The following is a 16,868-nucleotide window of genomic DNA, read 5'->3' as shown; positions in this document are numbered from 1 at the left end:
AGTGGTATGAAAAAATGCAAATGAAAATTCCAGAAGTCAACATTCTCTATCCCTTTCTATCTCCCACATAGAGCAGGTGCTTCCAAAGTCCTCCACACCCTCTCTTCTATGCTAAGCTCCCAAGAACAATGAACTCAGTCTAAACAGGATCTACTTTGTCCAGTTCCTTTCTTTTTTTTCCATCCCAGCAGAGCCTCTCAATTCCACCATAAATCTCTTGCTTCTTTGTTGTATCATATTCACCCTTCACTTGTTATCTCCGCTGAAACCAAAGAGCTGGTCCTGGCTCCACTGCTCTTGTGACTGCTCTTGTGACCTCCTTCCTCTGGGAAGGTTGTACTTATCATTCATTGTTTTTTCCCTGGTTACAGTAGGCTAAAGTTGCAGGTAAAAAGTTCTGCAGCTTTGCTTCCTCTAGCATTCTATGTCACAACTTCTCTTCAAGCGTGTGTTCTTTTCTAATAGGTTCTGCAATGTATTGCAGCCTAGATTCTTCCCTGGGAACACCATTAAAGCAACTTCTGTTAAGATTCTTATGCCCTCTTGGTTGCCTCTAGGTTAGTTCTTGAAATTTTCCTATAACTTCTGATAGAGGCCATCATCAGTATGGCCTGCCCATGGTGAGGGAAATCCAGCATGTACTCTGTTCTCCAGCCCATGCTAATATCCTAGGCTATGAGATCCAATAAAGAGCACTCTTACCTCACCTCAGTCCTGAAAAATAGTGAGAGAAAGTTGAAGAACTCAGGCAGATGGAGGACACAATATTTATTACAGGTCAGGATATGTTGAATGACAGGATTAGGTATGAGCCAGCAGTAGATTTTAATTCTAGTCTGCAGAATTAGACAGACATACAACCTAGTCATAGAAATTACTGGACCGTCAATGTGGGGCACTGCACCAGGAGGAACCTTGAGAAGAGGAAAGGACCAGAGTGTGCTCTTCTCTTGGATAGCTAGCACTCACGTTGAGGAGCCTGGCAGCTTCTCTCCGAAACCCGCCCACGGGCAATGTCATGGGTTAGATGTGTTGGACACCTGTTTAAGTGCTATCCCACTTTCTAATCTAGGGGCTAGTAAGGCTGTCAGTTCTGCACAGGCTTGAATACCTTTGTACATTGCAGCCTGATACCTCTGCTTACCTCTTGCTTCTATCTCCAGGGCTTTTCTGATGCTTTGGTGTGGAATACGCATGCTTGACATGTGTACAAGTTCAACCTGCATTAACAGCTATGAGGTCACCTTTGATCAATGGGGATGAAAGCTGGTAGATAAATGATTCCCTCCTTTATCCTCTACGTGGACAGTTCTGAGATACATTTTAGAAGGTCCACAGGATCAGGTACCAGTGGTCAACTTACAACAACCCTTATATCAGCTTTCCCTCTTTTCCTGTACCACTGCTTTCTGTTCTATTCCCTGAGATCATTGCCTGCATTAATTCCAGACATGCAAGACTTTGTCTAAGGCTCTGTTTTCCGAGAATCCAGGCTGAGACACTAGGGAAGGAGGAGTGGGTGAGAGAGTAAAGGGAGGCAAAGAGTATTATGTGAATGGATGGCCTTCTACGGGGGAGGAAAAATCAAATGGAGTACAATAACTTCTTCTTTAGTGGGGAAAATAACAGGCCTTCCATCTAAGGATGAAAAAGATCTTCTTTGATCACTTCAATTCTTAGATAGCAAAAAAGCTAAGAAAATAAGTCTTTTTCTTACTAGATCTGAAAGGAGATAAAAATGAGCCGAAGAGGTGGAGTATGGGCCCTAACCATGGATATGAGGCTTTCAAGAGATGGAAACCACCAGTCAGAATGGGCTTACATAAAAAAACACTTGGCTCTGAGAAAAAAAAAAAAAAGCTGGAAAGATTTAGGACTCTTTTTAGCTCTGTGTGATTAGTTGTATATAATTATTTTTATGAGAATCTTATAGGCATAGTGGATATTAAGGCTGTAATTTTTTAATTTTTTATTTAAATATCATTTGCCAATGTATAATATAACACCTGGTGCTCACCTAATCATGAACCCTCCTTAATGCCTGTCACTCAGTTACCCTATCCCATCACCCACATCCCCTTCTGCAGCTCTGTTTCCCAAAGTTAGGTGTCTCTTATAGTTTGTCTTTCTCTCTAATTTTTCATAGGGCTGTAATTTTAAACCTACTTCCTCTGGTTCTGTGTCTTTTATAATGGTTTTGAGTTTGTTTTTTTTATTAAAGTTTTTAGTTTTTAAATGATCTCTACACCCAACATGGGACTTGAACTCACAGCCTTGAGATCAAGAGTCTTGTGCTCTTCCAACTGCACCAGCCCAGGCATCCCTAGAATGGTTGAGTTGGACTAAAGGAGAACTTATTGCATACCTAGGATGTGCAAAAAAATCACTGGCCATAAAGGATTTTCTGTTGTCATAAATATAGTGCAATCTGGCATCATAGTAAGTTTGGGCAATGGTGTCCTCCTGAGGAGGCTGGGCTGTGTATTACATGGGTAAGAATAGCCTCTGGGAAGCTAGGCTTGTCTCATAGTGCTGATTCTGGCTACTGCACAGACCAAACAATTTTTGTCTTCAGCTTTGATCTCTACCCCTAATCTATAATCTTTCTTGCATGGGGCTGAATCATACCTCTGAACTCACTTTAGGTAAGGATGGCTTGTTGCTCTTACCAAGCTTTTAAACTGAAACCACAGAATAAATTCTGCTTGAGCTCACTGTTAAGTCCTTTTTATGGGATAGGAATTACCTGCCAGGAGAAGCTCCACACAAAAACATATACTCCATGCAGGAGAGCTCGGGAAATCTTGGGATGATTGGGCTTCAGGCAAGGAAGCATCCATCATGGCTAGAATCTTTCTGTCACTGCTGGGATCTTTCTTTTTGAATAACTGTGTACCATGCATACTGAAATAGAAATCTTTGGAATTTTGAATGTGTCACTACCAACTTGAACGTGCCCCAGTTATTCTTTTTAGAAAGAGAGCTTATTTTCTTAAATAGAGATTAGACTGGCAGATGTTTCCTCATTAGCAAGGCATAAGGAGGTTAAGAACTAGGCACTCCAGAAAGCACTGGCCATTCTGGGAGTCTCCTGGATGCACAGTGGCAGGCTCTGGGTAGCCTTTAGAGGGACTTCCTTCTCAGGGCTGTCCTTTCTGCCAGGCGGATGTAGAGCTGAATCACTAAGGACACAATGGAAAGGGAGGGGCAAAAAGTGAAGGCTTTAAATTTCCTCTCCAGGGACACAGCTCCCATCTCACCTGCCAGATTGTCCACTTCACCCTGGAAAGCAACAAAGGTAAAGAGAAGTATTTCTGTACTTCGTTATTTCAGCTGTGCTTATTGTCTGAGAGGAGCAAGATAAGAGCAGTAGAATATGGGAGTTGGACAGGTGTGTAATGAGCTAAATGAGGGTGAAGATTATTCTTTGAGTGTGACTTTTGCTGATCTCTCGATGAATACATGCTTGTTAATACATTCACAGTGAGGATATACATTTTTAAAATCCTTGAGGCAGGCTGACTTAATTTCAAACCTCTGATTGGTTTAGCAAAATAGATCTCTGTTGATATTTTCTCCTTACTAATAAACTTATTCAGAACAGAGTTACACATGGTTCTGGTCTCTGCAGGATGAGCCTTTTCTTAGTTCCCTAGAAGATCTGAACTGCACTGGAGTGGCCTATGAATGACCTGACGTTGTTGGGAAGAATGCCTACTGTGTTCTGTCCTCTCACAGAACTTTAGTGACGGTATCCCCTTTAAGACATGTTTCTTCCTCACATTTCCTGACTGCTTTCTTTTTTCCAGAAATCCTTCTTAAACTAGAAGGGCTGCAGCCTTGGACATCCTTTTCCTATTTTTCTCCCATGACAGCTTCCAGATGGCATATTCCTTTTGCTTAGGAGGGATTTTTCTCCATCTAAAAATAGACAGGAAGGTGCACTAAAATTTTTTCTGCAATTCCTTCCTTCTCTGGAAGCTCACTTCAAAGTCCTTCTACTCCTGGGGGCACTTCAGCTTCCTCTCACTTCCTAGGTGGGGCTTTCTCTGGGGTCTGTGCACCTGCAGTAGGATTCTGAGTGTCTTGGGACTTCTGTCTTCATGGGATCCTCTTTTCTGAAACTGCATAATATTAATTAGAGTAGAAATTGTAAAATATTTATACTGCTGATTTCTCTAATACACATCCATTGTTGGGTGATTGTGCAAGACATGGATGATTTCACGGGTAGGTTTTCCCTGCCCTCAAGGAGCGCTAAGTCTAGGGAGGAAGATTAACATATTCAGTGAATAAGAATCTGTAAATTCATCCACATATTTGTGTCTCAGTGTCTCACAGAGACAACTACTCAGATGTAGAGGAAATGGTCAATTAAGGTTGCTGCATAAAATCCGTTGAACACCAGAATAACATGGACACTCTTGTGCTAACAGCCAGAGGGGTGGAATTTTGGAAAGTGAATGATGAAAGTAGGGCTCTGAAGAGCTAAGTTAATGATAGTGAAAACTCTGTCTTGCAAATAACCGTGCCAAATACCAAAGTTCATGCTTTAATTCTAAGTATATATTCCCAATAATTTTTGAGAAAAATCTAAACCGAAAGCTTTTCTTCTTGGTTCTGTGAATTAAATGCGTGAAGAGCTAGATATTATTGTGAAGTGAGAAATAATACTATATTTAATAACCATTAATTATCAGAATAAGCCTATTAATGCCTTGTATCTTGAACAAAATTTCTTAATTTTTCTAATAAGATGCTATTCTTATAGGGATAATAATGGTAATGCCATAAAAATAAAGCCATTTTACCTCAAATAAAAGCTTATCTGAGTAGAATCCAGTGGCAAGTGGGGAGATCATGGGTTTCAGAACAGATGGACCTGTGTTCGAATCATGGCTCCACCACTTACGATATGTGAATTCCCAAACCCTCACTGCTATCTCTGGAAAACTTGGGTAATATGACCCATCCTGTAGGACTTAAACTCTGAATAATGTATGCAGTGCTTGGCACATACACGAACCCTGTGATTCAGTCATTTCCTTTACAGAGAAATCTCACACAGGTGTGTAAGGGTGTGTGTGTGTGTGCGTGTGAGGATGCTTATCATAGCTCTGTTGCTGATGGTGTGTAGGAGGAGGCCATATGGGTGTCTGTCACTGGGGAATGGTTAGGAAAAAAGTGAAGGCATGAAAACACAGTTCTTACAAGTAACAGATAATGTTTCCCGAGTAACATGGATGAGTCTTAAAAATGTAGTACTCAGTGAAAAAAAATTCAATGTAAGCTCATTTATGAAAATGAAAAATGCATAAAATAAGGAAACAAATATTTTTAAGGACTCATGTAAATAAAAGAATACACTTTAAACAAATTGTAAGTGTTGTGTATGGGAGTGGAAGAGAAAGGAAATGAATTGGGTTGAAGTCAATAAGCAAAGAAGAGAATTGTGGCCCAGTGATCACTGTGCCAAGAACTGAGGGTGTGGTTACTCAGTCCTCCATGCTTATGGTTAAAAAACAGAAAAGAAACAAACATTAATATAAAAGTACAGTGCTCACATAGGTGGTCAGTATATTTCACATTCTTTTCCTAGGTGCCCCCAAAACTGTAGGGCTACTGGAACTCTGACATGCAGGCAGGCTTTTTATAATGACAATGTGACATAGTTTTAAAAAGAATAAATTTACATTTACTTATAAGTCTGAAGTCTGAAATTGCATTCTAGAACCTGACTCCATTAGCTAACTCCATTAGAATCAGCATGAAGAGCGTATGGCTTGGACATGCTTTATTATTGGATCAAAATTGAAACCATTATTAAAATAACTAAATAAAGAGCTTTCAAGGATATTGTTATTATTAGAGCTGTTACAGAGAGCTGTATTAAATTAAAATTAACTTGAAGAACAGTGTCCTCTTAAAGGCACATGTTAGTATTCTCATTAAATAAAATCAGCAAAACCTTTGTATTATACCTTTAAAAAAACTGTCAGAGAGAAAAGAAAAATACAGTCCAGGCTTGTTATAATATAACTCTTAGGCTCTATTATATTATGCTGGGTGGTCTGATGATTGAAATAGGTAGCATCTAGTCCTTAATGATTATTTTAGGACAACCAGTTTCAATTACAGGGATGTGTCATCACCATTTTTGCCATATAAATTTGGTAGGTCATTATTTTGAAAGTTCACAAGTAACACGTTTCCTTTCAGTCTCTTGTTGCCTGAGAAATGCTGAGCTGTGTACTCTCCTCCCCACCCCAGATCTGAGGCCTTCCTTCACCCTAGGCTTGGCTTTGTTTGGCTCTGAAGGCACAAAGCACTGTGTTTTAGTGAGAGGTGTGACACTAATGCCTAAATCAGTAACCAACAGAGTCACACCCCAGAGAACACACTTCCAGCAAGCTCAGATCAGATATGTCCTGGCTGAAAACAAGGCAAGTTAGTAACTGAAATAAATATTCCCCAGGCAGAGATAATAGACTGGCCGTCTGTCATAAGAGCCTGGAGAATATAGGTCTAGACTTGGATTCTACAAGAGTGCACAGCTGTAATCTAGAAGACGAGAGGAAGAAGAATGAAGTACTTCAGATTGCTGGGGGGACTAAATGAGGGAAAAGATGTAGCTGTGCTAGAAATGTGTGAATGTGAGGTAGGTAGATAATCTACCTACCAAACAAGGGTGTATAAAGAAATCCCTAAAGTAAGTTAGGATGCCTTTAGGTGCAAGTAACAAAAGACTCAACCAAAGTGAGTTAAAATATAAGGAAACCTCCTCTTACATGACAAGAAATCCCAAGGTAGGACAGATTTGGGGTAGGTTAATCTGTCTACTAAGCTGTGTGTCAACAAAGACTCTGGTTCTTTCCACCTTTCCTCTCTGACATCTGACTTAGCCTCTTGGGCTGGCACATCACACATGGTCACACAATAGCTGTTGTGATAGTAGTCACGTGAAGACACAACAACCCTGAGAGGAAGAAGAGGGCTGGCCTGAGAGTCTTTTATCAAAGGAAGGCCTCTTCTAGAAGTCCTGCAGTGACTTTTTGTAGTTACTGGCAAAAATCATGGCACCTTCCAATCCTTAAAATTCTACTTATTTCCCCAAAACTTGATTGAGGAATAATTGACAAATATATATTCAAAGGGTACAATGTGATGATATCATACACATAAACATTGTGGAATGTTTCCCAAGATCATATCCATCACCCCATATAGTTAACTTTGTGTGTGTGTGTGTGTGTGTGTGAGAGAGAGAGAGAGAGAGAGAGACAGATAATGCTTAAGAGCTACTCTCAGCAACTTTGAACTGTACATCATTTCCATATTTTTAACTTCAGTCACCATGCTGTACATTAGATCCTCAGAACTTATAACTTAAAATCTGTACCTAATTAGTCACTCATAAGGGATAGACAATTACCTCAATTGACTTAAGCCAATCAAGGCTTGCTCCTGGGGCCGGGGGAGCATGAAACCTTCTCTGAAGTACATGCCTAAGTGAAAGCTGCTTCATGAGATCTGTGTCGTCTTAGCACAGAAGGGAAGGGAAGGGAAGGGCTGAACAGCAGGCAATCAATTTTTTACTGTGCCATCTGGGGAGAATTTGAAGGTATCCGCAAAGAGAAAAGTGTTCTCCTGTGAGGCCATGAAGATGGGCAGCCTAGTGGGGCAGCATCTCATTTGGCTGAACTTGTGTAGCTCAAGAATTTTTCTATACAAATTCCAGGACAAGGGAGGTCTAACAGCATAGACAGTGAGTGCACAAAGACCCGATTCCTTCTCATTGTTCACTGCAGAACAATGTTAAATGTACACAAATGGCACTGAGACAGCTTTGAATTACAGGTCGAAAGGAATAAGATCTTCCATTCATTAGAATCTGCAACTACTGTGAATTCCCGCCTCCAGCATTTACAGATCTCTCAAAAACTATGAATATGTAATTTTTCATGAAACAGTGTGCCCAGACTCTCATATTCATGAAATGTAGTAACTGAACTCTGTAGATTATCTGTACTTCCAAGTGATATTCTGAGATCTTTCCCCCCCATCTGTTCTCAGGTAGTGTTGGGCATAAAATGGATACTCTCAGCACAGCAAACACTGAATTTTGCCTTGATGTGTTCAAAGAACTGAACAGTAACAACGTAGGAGATAACATCTTCTTTTCACCACTGAGCCTGCTCTATGCTCTAAGTATGGTCCTCCTTGGTGCCAGAGGAAACAGTGCAGAGCAGATGGAAAAGGTATGGAACACAGTGAAGATTTCCTCATGGCCTAGAGGTCATCCATGCACCCCTCTGGGTCAGCCAAATAGTCACATCTCTAGAAATTCTTCCATCTTGTGAAAGAAGAAACATCTGGGAAAATCATATTTCTTAAAAATGAATAATGGCATAAATAATGTAATAATTATAATACAAATATCCTAATACATGCAACACAGTCTATTCCTTGCCATCAGTGCTCTCACACCTACATTTCTGCAGTGTACGTTAGAGTTTATTTTTCCAGTGATTTAAATATTACAGAGAACACGTGTGGTACTATTCTTGTCCTCTGGAATTGTAAACTGCACTAAAACTTAATGGGGATGCCTGAGTGGCTCAGCGGTTGAGCGCCTGCCTTTGGCTCAGGGGGTGATCCCGGATTCCCGGGTTTGAGGCCATGAAGATGGGCAGCCCCGCATAGGGCTCTTTGCATGGAGCCTGCTTCTCCCTCTGCCTGTGTCTCTGCCTCTCTCTCTCTGTGTCTGTCATGAATAAATAAATAAAATCTTAAAAAAAAACCCAAAACAACAAAAAACTTAATGATACTTGAAAAGCCCTCAAGTTTTAAAAATTATTCATCAGTACATTTGAAGTTCCTAAGAGTCCTGTGTGGCAGGTAGGGGTCGTTATCCCCATTTTACAGATGGGGAAACAGAGAGACTAGGAGAAAAGGGGTAAGTTTTCAGGTCACACAGGCAGATGTATAGTGATTGTTCCATTATATGTATTTTTTATAATAAATTTATTTTTTATTGGTGTTCAACCCAGTGCTCATCCCGTCAAGTGCCCCCCTCAGTGCCCGTCACCCATTCACCCCCACCCCCCGCCCTCCTCCCCTTCCACCACCCCTAGTTCGTTTCCCAGAGCTAGGAGTCGTATTTTTAATTGCTGTGGAAAGTTAGATGAATATCGCTTCACAGCCCTAGGATACTTACATATCGTACTGTCATTTGCCCTTTATTTCTTTACTCCATATTTTAATGCACTTTCATGATTTTCTTTCTCTCAAAATAGGTATTATATAGGGACACCATGTAACGTTTTACATGACCCTGGATGGGCACTGTCCTAGTGAGCGGCCTGAGGATGGTAGGAGGGAGCAGAAGAGCCTGGGATAAGAGCTCTGTCCCTGGAGATTGACAGAGGGTGGTCGAGGAATATCTCTCTTGTGCTCAGTTTCTCTAGCATGAAACAAGGATAATAGTATCCACTTGTAAAGCTGTTGAGAGTTCAGTAAGATACATGAAGGCTTAGTTCAGTACTTAGAATATGACATCACTAAATGTTAGCTGTTGTTGGTCTTTATCTGAAATGGAAAAAGAGATGCTTGTAAATATTCACTTTTATAGACTCTGTTGCTTTTGATGCCAGTCAATCCCTCTTTTTCTTTCCTAGGTACTTCACTTTAGTCATATGACACAGTCACTAAAACCAGAGTTCAAGGACTCAGCTAAGGTATGATAATATCATTGCTGAGCTGTCAAATGTTCTAACAGAAGAGCACCAAGAAATTATAGTGCAGGGGTTAAGGAGCAGAGCCTCTCTTTAGTCCTTAAGGGAGCTAGCAGTGTCTCGCTTGGTCTACTCCTTTGGTCTTCCTGATAATCACTATGGCCTATAGAGTTAACAGTGATAATAATGATGGTAACAATGATCAAGTCCCCCAGATTTTATCATATGATTTATTATCATCCTTGCTCAAACTTGATGTTCTTTTATGGACTGTGCCATAAATCTCAATATGGGATTGAGTCTGCCAGCCTCATCAAAAAGTGGTAGATTTTTGTCAGTGGGAGCACTAAGAAAGGACCCTGATGTCTGCCTATAATTAGACCCCCAGGAAAATAGGGCCTGAGGCTGCTCAGCCCATGTTGCCTGGGAACATGGTCCCTGCTCTTTTCTAGTAAGACAATTCCTTCTGACATGAAAATTACATAGAATTCGCACATGAAGACGGTTGTGTGTTTGATCATGATTGATTGAGAAAACACATAAGTGCATATAGGTTCACAGAATAGTTGCTTCACAGAACCCTGCTTGTTGTGAGGAAATGAAAGCTCGTAATTTGGGAAACTTTGGTTTAGGAAAGGCGTACCCCTATAATGTCCTTGAGTTCAGTTGCATCAAAACTGTAGGTCTAACAAAATTGCTCCCATGACGGTCAGATGGGTGAGTGAAGTCAGGTCACTGAAATGCTGAAGTGTCTGGTTACATGGTTTCATAGGAAACTGAGACATTGAAAGTAGTGTGATAGAGAAGAGATGATTTGATAGGTACAGGGACAGCAATATAACTTGGATCATCATCCTGAAGACCCCACTGCGATCTCTTTATGAAAACTTGTGTTTCTGGACTAACCTATTTGGGCCAGCAAGCACTTGTGTGTTTTGCAATAGCTTACAGTTCTGCACACAATCTGTGGGAGTAAGGTCACAGAGTGTTGAGATTAGTGTGCTAGAGGAAATCTAGAGAAGGAACATGCTTTAAACTCTCCTACTCCTTGTTTGTTAGTATTCTCTACTCTTTTATTCAGAGGCAATCACCTTGCTCTCTCCTTATGTTTTCACACTATAACCCTCTGATGGCAAGAAATCAAGCAACTTAATACTCCATTCTTTGTTTACTGATGCTTCAGTGCAGCCAAGCTGGAAGGATTCACTCAGAGTTTGGAGTCTTATTCTCTCAAATCAACCAGCCAGACTCTAACTATACCCTCAGCATGGCCAACAGACTCTACGGGACAAAGGCAATGGTGTTCCATCAGGTATGTTCATATGGAATGCTGGCCCACAGCTCTCTTGGCATCCTCTAAATTCCAGACCAAAAAATAAGTGAAGAGTGAGAAGAGCTACATGAAATTCATCTTTAAGAGATTAAATTTGAGCTGATTTAGAGTTTCAGTGAAATGGTTTTGCCAAACTCCCATTTAAAGTTGTGAAATATCACATAAAATTTTTATTTCTGCAAAAACCACCGAAGTTGTCCAAGAAGCAAGGTCATGGATGAAGCACAAAACAAAGTAGTTAAGAATTCTCTTGTGGATTAGAAGAAAAATGAGTTACATCTCCTGTCCCTTTTTCAAAGGTCCTTGATGGCAGGGTACCAAGAATCAGTGGAGAGTGTACTGGACTGGGAGCCAAGAGATCTGAATTCTATTCCCTGTTAGACATATGACTTTGCACAGGTCACTTTTATGTTTAAAATGAGAGCATTAGACTTAAGTTCTTTCTAGCTTCCAAGATTCTTTTTTTTTTTAGAAGTTTTTATTTATTTATTTATTTATTTATTTATTTATTTATTTATTTATAATATTCTTTTTTTTATTGGTGTTCAATTTACCAACATACAGAATAACCCCCAGTGCCCGTCACCCAATCACTCCCACCCCCCGCCCTCCTCCCCTTCTACCACCCCTAGTTCGTTTCCCAGAGTTAGCAGTCAACACTATAACATTTCCCAACAGTATTGTAATATACAGTTTTATTGAGTGCTTACTGTATGCTGTTCACTGTACTTAATGCATTACAGGTATTATCACATTAACTGTCACATATATATAAGTACAAAATTACCATTCTAGAGTCGTGAGGCAGATTCTGAAAAGTCCAATTGACAAAGGTTACAGAGATAATTAAATGGCAAAGCCTGAATCTGACCCTTGACCAAATCCATCATCCTGTTTTAATTGCTGTGTCATCCTGCTACGATTGAGGTGGAATGCTAGCTGGAGTGACATAATTTTTATTTGACCTGTTTTATTTACATCTGAGCTGAGGGGGAGCAGGATGGAGTCCTGAATGTCTAATGTTCTTCTCTGGTCTGGTAGCACATTCTGTGTCTTATAGTTGATTGTCAGAATTTTTGCAGCTTGGGGTAGCCCATCCCAAACTATAGGTATTTTGGAGGTATTTCCTTCTACTGTCCTAAAAGCATAGAGGGAATATTATATGCGGTACCTGCTGCTGAAGTGGTAGGGATGGATAGTCATGGTGCCTGAAATTAGAGCACTCCTCTCACCCCTCTGCCTCCCCAAAACAGTGATCTGGGTATAAATAACAGAGAAGTGTGGATTTGGAATAATGATGATCATATCTATTCCTGAAGCATGAAGCTCCTCATTAGTATCATGAGGATGTCATGATCTGTTGCATGCATGAAATATTATTATTCCAGGATTCTCTCTGGAAAAACTTTCATCTCATGGGCTAAGGGCAGTCACTTCAGCATGTTCCACCCACAGTTGGACCAGCTGAGGACAACAGGCTCCGAGTTTGCTGTTATCAAGCTTTCTTTTTATTCTATACTGGATTTAGGGCCAAGAGAACCCAGTTAAACAAATGGCAAGCCAAACTCCAGGCAGCCACTTTCATACCTGCCATAGTTCTAAGTCTTATATCATCCTAATCAGTTCATGGTGGAGCTCTGGGTCCTGCTGGACTATAGGAGGTATGTTCCCAAGGTCTCAAGAATGGAATGGCAGGTAGTTTCATTTGGGTCCATGTAAATTTGGCTGCTGCCTTGGCAGTGAGGCAGTGGAAAGTTGCCATATCTAGGAATTAAGGACCATGGCTGAATATCAGTGATAAGTCCAGAATATCATATGGGGGGGCGGGGGATTTGGGAACTTGGTTAAAAGGAGGGCTAGGCTTTAAAAAAAATTTTAAAAAGGAGGGCTAGGTTCTTTATACTAGATTTGCACACTAATTTTCTTTAGATGGTATAGGTGAATAAAATAGTTCTTTAAGATATTTTTGTTCACATTTTATATAAAGTTGAAAAAATGTCAATTACGTACAACAGAGAATATTATTATCATTTTATCTCTAGTGGCTTTTGGGGAGGTTGATACACACACACACACACACACACACACACACACACACACACTGTGGGAAGACCTAACTCTCTGTTAGACCTCAAACAAGCAAAATGTAATCACTCTGATCCTTACTCAGGTAATCACTCTAGATCTCAGTTTTCCAGTCTAGAACATAGGGCAGTAACTCCCATTTGTCTGCTTCGAGAGGACAGAGTAGTGAGAGTGAACTGCCAGTTGCCATTTTGCTTTGAGCATTTTAGAATGAAGAATGCCAGTGATAAGATGGAAGAAGCAACCAGAATTTCTAAACATTCCTTTTGGAAAGCTTTATTTAAATCCATTTGTTTTATTATGAATAAGTACATATGGTTTCTGCTTCCTTCCAGACATATATACATGAGCTGCTTTTATCTCTGTTGTAGATTTTAGAACACAGAGAGCTGTAAGCTTTTGCTTCCCTTACACTATTTTTGTGTGATTATTCTTTCTTTTACAGCAATATTTAACTTGTTCTGAGAAACTGTATCAAGCTATGCCGCAAACTGTTGATTTTGAACAGTCTCCAGAAGAAACCCGGAAAACTATTAATGCTTGGGTTGAAAGTAAAACTAATGGTAAGAGTAAGTCCCACATGTGTCTCCCAACCTCATTCACACTGTTTTGATAAGCTCCCTGAGTCAGTGCTGACAAGGAAGCTGGGTGAAGTTCAGGACCCAACATAGGCAGGTCCAGGATGGAGGAAATGGGGGAGTATTTTGGAATATTAGTAAATGTCCTTTACAGTCATTTGTCCTGATTGGGAGCTAAGCCAAGTGACTTGGCAAGAATGAGAAGAATGCTCTTTCTACTTTATAGAAGTGTTGTACATTCTGCAATTAAATTTAATGAAATTTAAATCTACCTTTCACGATTTTAAAATAAACCTTCTAATTGTCAAATATTTCTTTAAAGCAGGTTAAATATTTAATTTTAAACATGTATTCACTTTATTATTTTAAAACATCTAGTTAAGATTTAAAGAAAAACAAATAGAATAATATAATGAATCTTTTCTGACCCCTCACTCAGCTGCAGGATTTTTTACCCAAAGCCAATCTTATAGCTATACCTCGCCCTTTGCCCACTACCTCTTCCAGGACAAATCCCAGGTACCATCTTTTTTTGTCAGGTTGTTTCCTCTCAAAAATATTAGTTATTTAAAAGAAAATGCCACCACACGATTATTACATAGAGAAAATTAAAAATAATCATTTAATATTAACAAATAGTGATTTTTTCTATTTCCCCAATTGTCTCTTCTGTTTGAATCAGGACCCAAATAATATTTATACTTTGCAGTTGGTCAGTATGTTTCTTACATCTTGATTTTTATTTTGTATTTTTTTAATTTTTAAAAAGATTTTATTTATTTGAGAGAGAGCACATGCAAATGAGAGAGAGAGAGAGAGAGCGCAAGGGGAAAGGAGGGACAGAGAGAGAATGAGAATAGACTCAATGAAGAACAGGAAACCTGATGTGGGGCTCGATCCCAGGACCCTGAGATCATGGCCTGAGCCCAAGGCAGATGCTTAACCAGTGGAACCACCCAGGACCCACATCTTGATTTTTAAAGTAAACTTTTTTTTATTGAAATACATGTACTTATGGAAAAGTTCATAATTGCTGTTCGATGAATTATCACAAAGCAGAAATTGTCACAAGAGTGAATGCCCTCAGGTAACCTTCCACCTCTACCAGGTCAGAGAAATAAACATCGGTTACTGAGAAGGGCACACTCCAAGGCCATTTTTGTGTCTCCTCCCAGAAACTAACCCACCCTATTCCCAAACATTAAGACTTCTCTGACTTCTTTTATTATATATTAGTTCTGGCTATTTAAAAATTTCATGTAATTGGAATCATAAAGTATATATTTAGGGTTTTTTAGGTTTTTTGTTTGTGAGATTCATTCATGTGACTACAGGATGGCATGATTTGCTCATTTTCATTGATGTCAGTTTTGTTCTCTTAAAATACCTAAATATGTTAATCCAGTCTACTGAGTCTTAATGAATGCTTGGGACATTTTTAGTTTGGGTCTATTTTGAATAGTGCTGCTATAAGCATTATGATATATATCTTTTGGTACATATATTGTATGTGATTTTGTTGGATGGATACCTTGAAATGGAATTGCTGGTAATACAAAGTATATATATACCATTTTGGTAAATATGTTTTCAAAAGTGGCTTGCTAATGTACTTGCCCAAGCAATTAATGAGAGTTTTATTTATTCCTCAACTTTGCCAACACCTGTTAAGTCTTATTAACTTTAGTCATTGTAGTTAGTTTAACTTAATTTAATTTAATTTTTTAAAGATTTATTTATTTATTCATGAGAGACATAGACTGAGAGAGAGAGGCAGAGACACAGGCAGAGGGAGAAGCAGGCTCCTTGCAGGGAGCCTGATGCGGGACTTGATCCCAGATCCCAGGATCACGACCTGAGTCAAAGGCAGGTGCCCAGCCACTGAGCCAGCCAGGCGTCCCGTAGCTTGTTTAATTTTAATTTGCATTTCCTTTATGAATGAAGACATTGGACATTTTTCATACACTTCATATCTTCCTTTATAAAGTGCCTATTTGAATCTTTTGCCCATATGTAAGGATGGTTTGTCTGTTTTTCTCTTACACATTTTTTAAAAAGGATTTTATTTATTTAAGAGAGGGAGAATGATGAGGAGGGGTAAAAGGAGAAAGAGAGAGAAGCAGACTCCCTGCTAAAGCAGGAAGCCCGATGGGGGATTGGATCCCTAGACCCAGAGCTCATGACCTGAGCCAAAGGCAGAGGCTTAATCAACTGAGCCACCCAGGCACCCTGATTTTTTCTTATACATTTTTAGGAGTTCTTTGCATATACTGAATATATGTGCTGCAAGTAATTTCTACCATTTTGTATCTCCCCCTAATGGTGCCTTTGATGAATAGAAGTTCTTAATTTGAAAGAAAGAAGTAAAATTTATCAATATTTTCCTTTATCATCAGTACCTTGGCATACTTTTAAATAAATCTTTTGTTCACTCCTAGCTCATGAAAATATTTTTATAATTATCTACTAGAAACTATGTTTCACTCTAGTCAAGATTCATTAAAAAATTCATTCCACTCCACATGGACATCTAGTTGACATAGCGCTATTTATTGGGAAGATGATCCTTTCACCACTACACTACAATGTAAACTTTATCATAAATCAGATGGCCACATATGTGTGAATCTGTTTCTGGGTTCAGTGTGCTTCATTTGTGTATTTACTCTCATGAAAATACCACCATTATAGTGGCTTTGCAGTATGTTTTGATAGCTGGAAGTGTTAAGTCCAATGTTGATCCTCTTCTGGGGCTGCCTTGACTTTGCCCGAGTTTTTGCATTCCATATATATTTTGTTTATTTATTTATATATTTAAGTAAGTTGGCACACATTGTTACATTAGTTGCAAGTTTACAACATAATGACTCAAGTTTATACATTATGCTATGTTCACCATAGTTATAGCTACCATCTGTTCCAATACATAGCTATGAAAATATCATTGACTATATTCCTTATGCTGTGTTTTTTATTCCCTTGACTTACATTCATTCCATAACTGGAAGCCTCTATCTCCCTTTCTTCTTCACCCATTTTGCCCAGCCCCCAGCCCGTCTCTCCTCTGGCAACCATCAGTTTGTTCTCAGCATTTGTAGGTCTGATTCTGCTCTTTGTTTATTCATTTGTTGTTGTTTT

The 16,868-nt window shown here is 39.4% G+C and overlaps 1 protein-coding gene across 18 annotated transcripts in view; it reads left to right on the top strand.

Moving 5' to 3' along the window:
- SERPINB11 (serpin family B member 11) overlaps positions 1-16,868 on the top strand; it is a 91,834-nt gene that overhangs the window by 50,370 nt on the left and 24,596 nt on the right. For 15 of the 18 annotated variants that reach the window (XR_005353377.1, XR_005353380.1, XR_005353386.1 and 12 more), the window contains 4 exons: positions 8,074-8,258; positions 9,678-9,737; positions 10,918-11,046; positions 13,598-13,715. Coding sequence is in view for 1 of the 18 variants with exons in the window: in XM_038525848.1 (XP_038381776.1) it covers positions 8,074-8,258; positions 9,678-9,737; positions 10,918-11,046; positions 13,598-13,715 (492 nt within the window). In the remaining 17 variants the exon portion in view is untranslated. Of the gene's footprint in view, positions 1-1,230; positions 1,345-8,073; positions 8,259-9,677; positions 9,738-10,871; positions 11,047-13,597; positions 13,716-16,868 lie in introns of those variants that run through there. The other 3 variants (XR_005353381.1, XR_005353387.1, XR_005353388.1) reach the window with 3 other exon arrangements.

Source organism: Canis lupus, chromosome 1 (genome assembly GCF_011100685.1).
Source record: "Canis lupus familiaris isolate Mischka breed German Shepherd chromosome 1, alternate assembly UU_Cfam_GSD_1.0, whole genome shotgun sequence".
NCBI lineage: Eukaryota > Metazoa > Chordata > Mammalia > Carnivora > Canidae > Canis > Canis lupus.
Note: the sequence above shows the minus strand (reverse complement) of the source record. Positions and strands in the feature narration are given on the sequence as shown.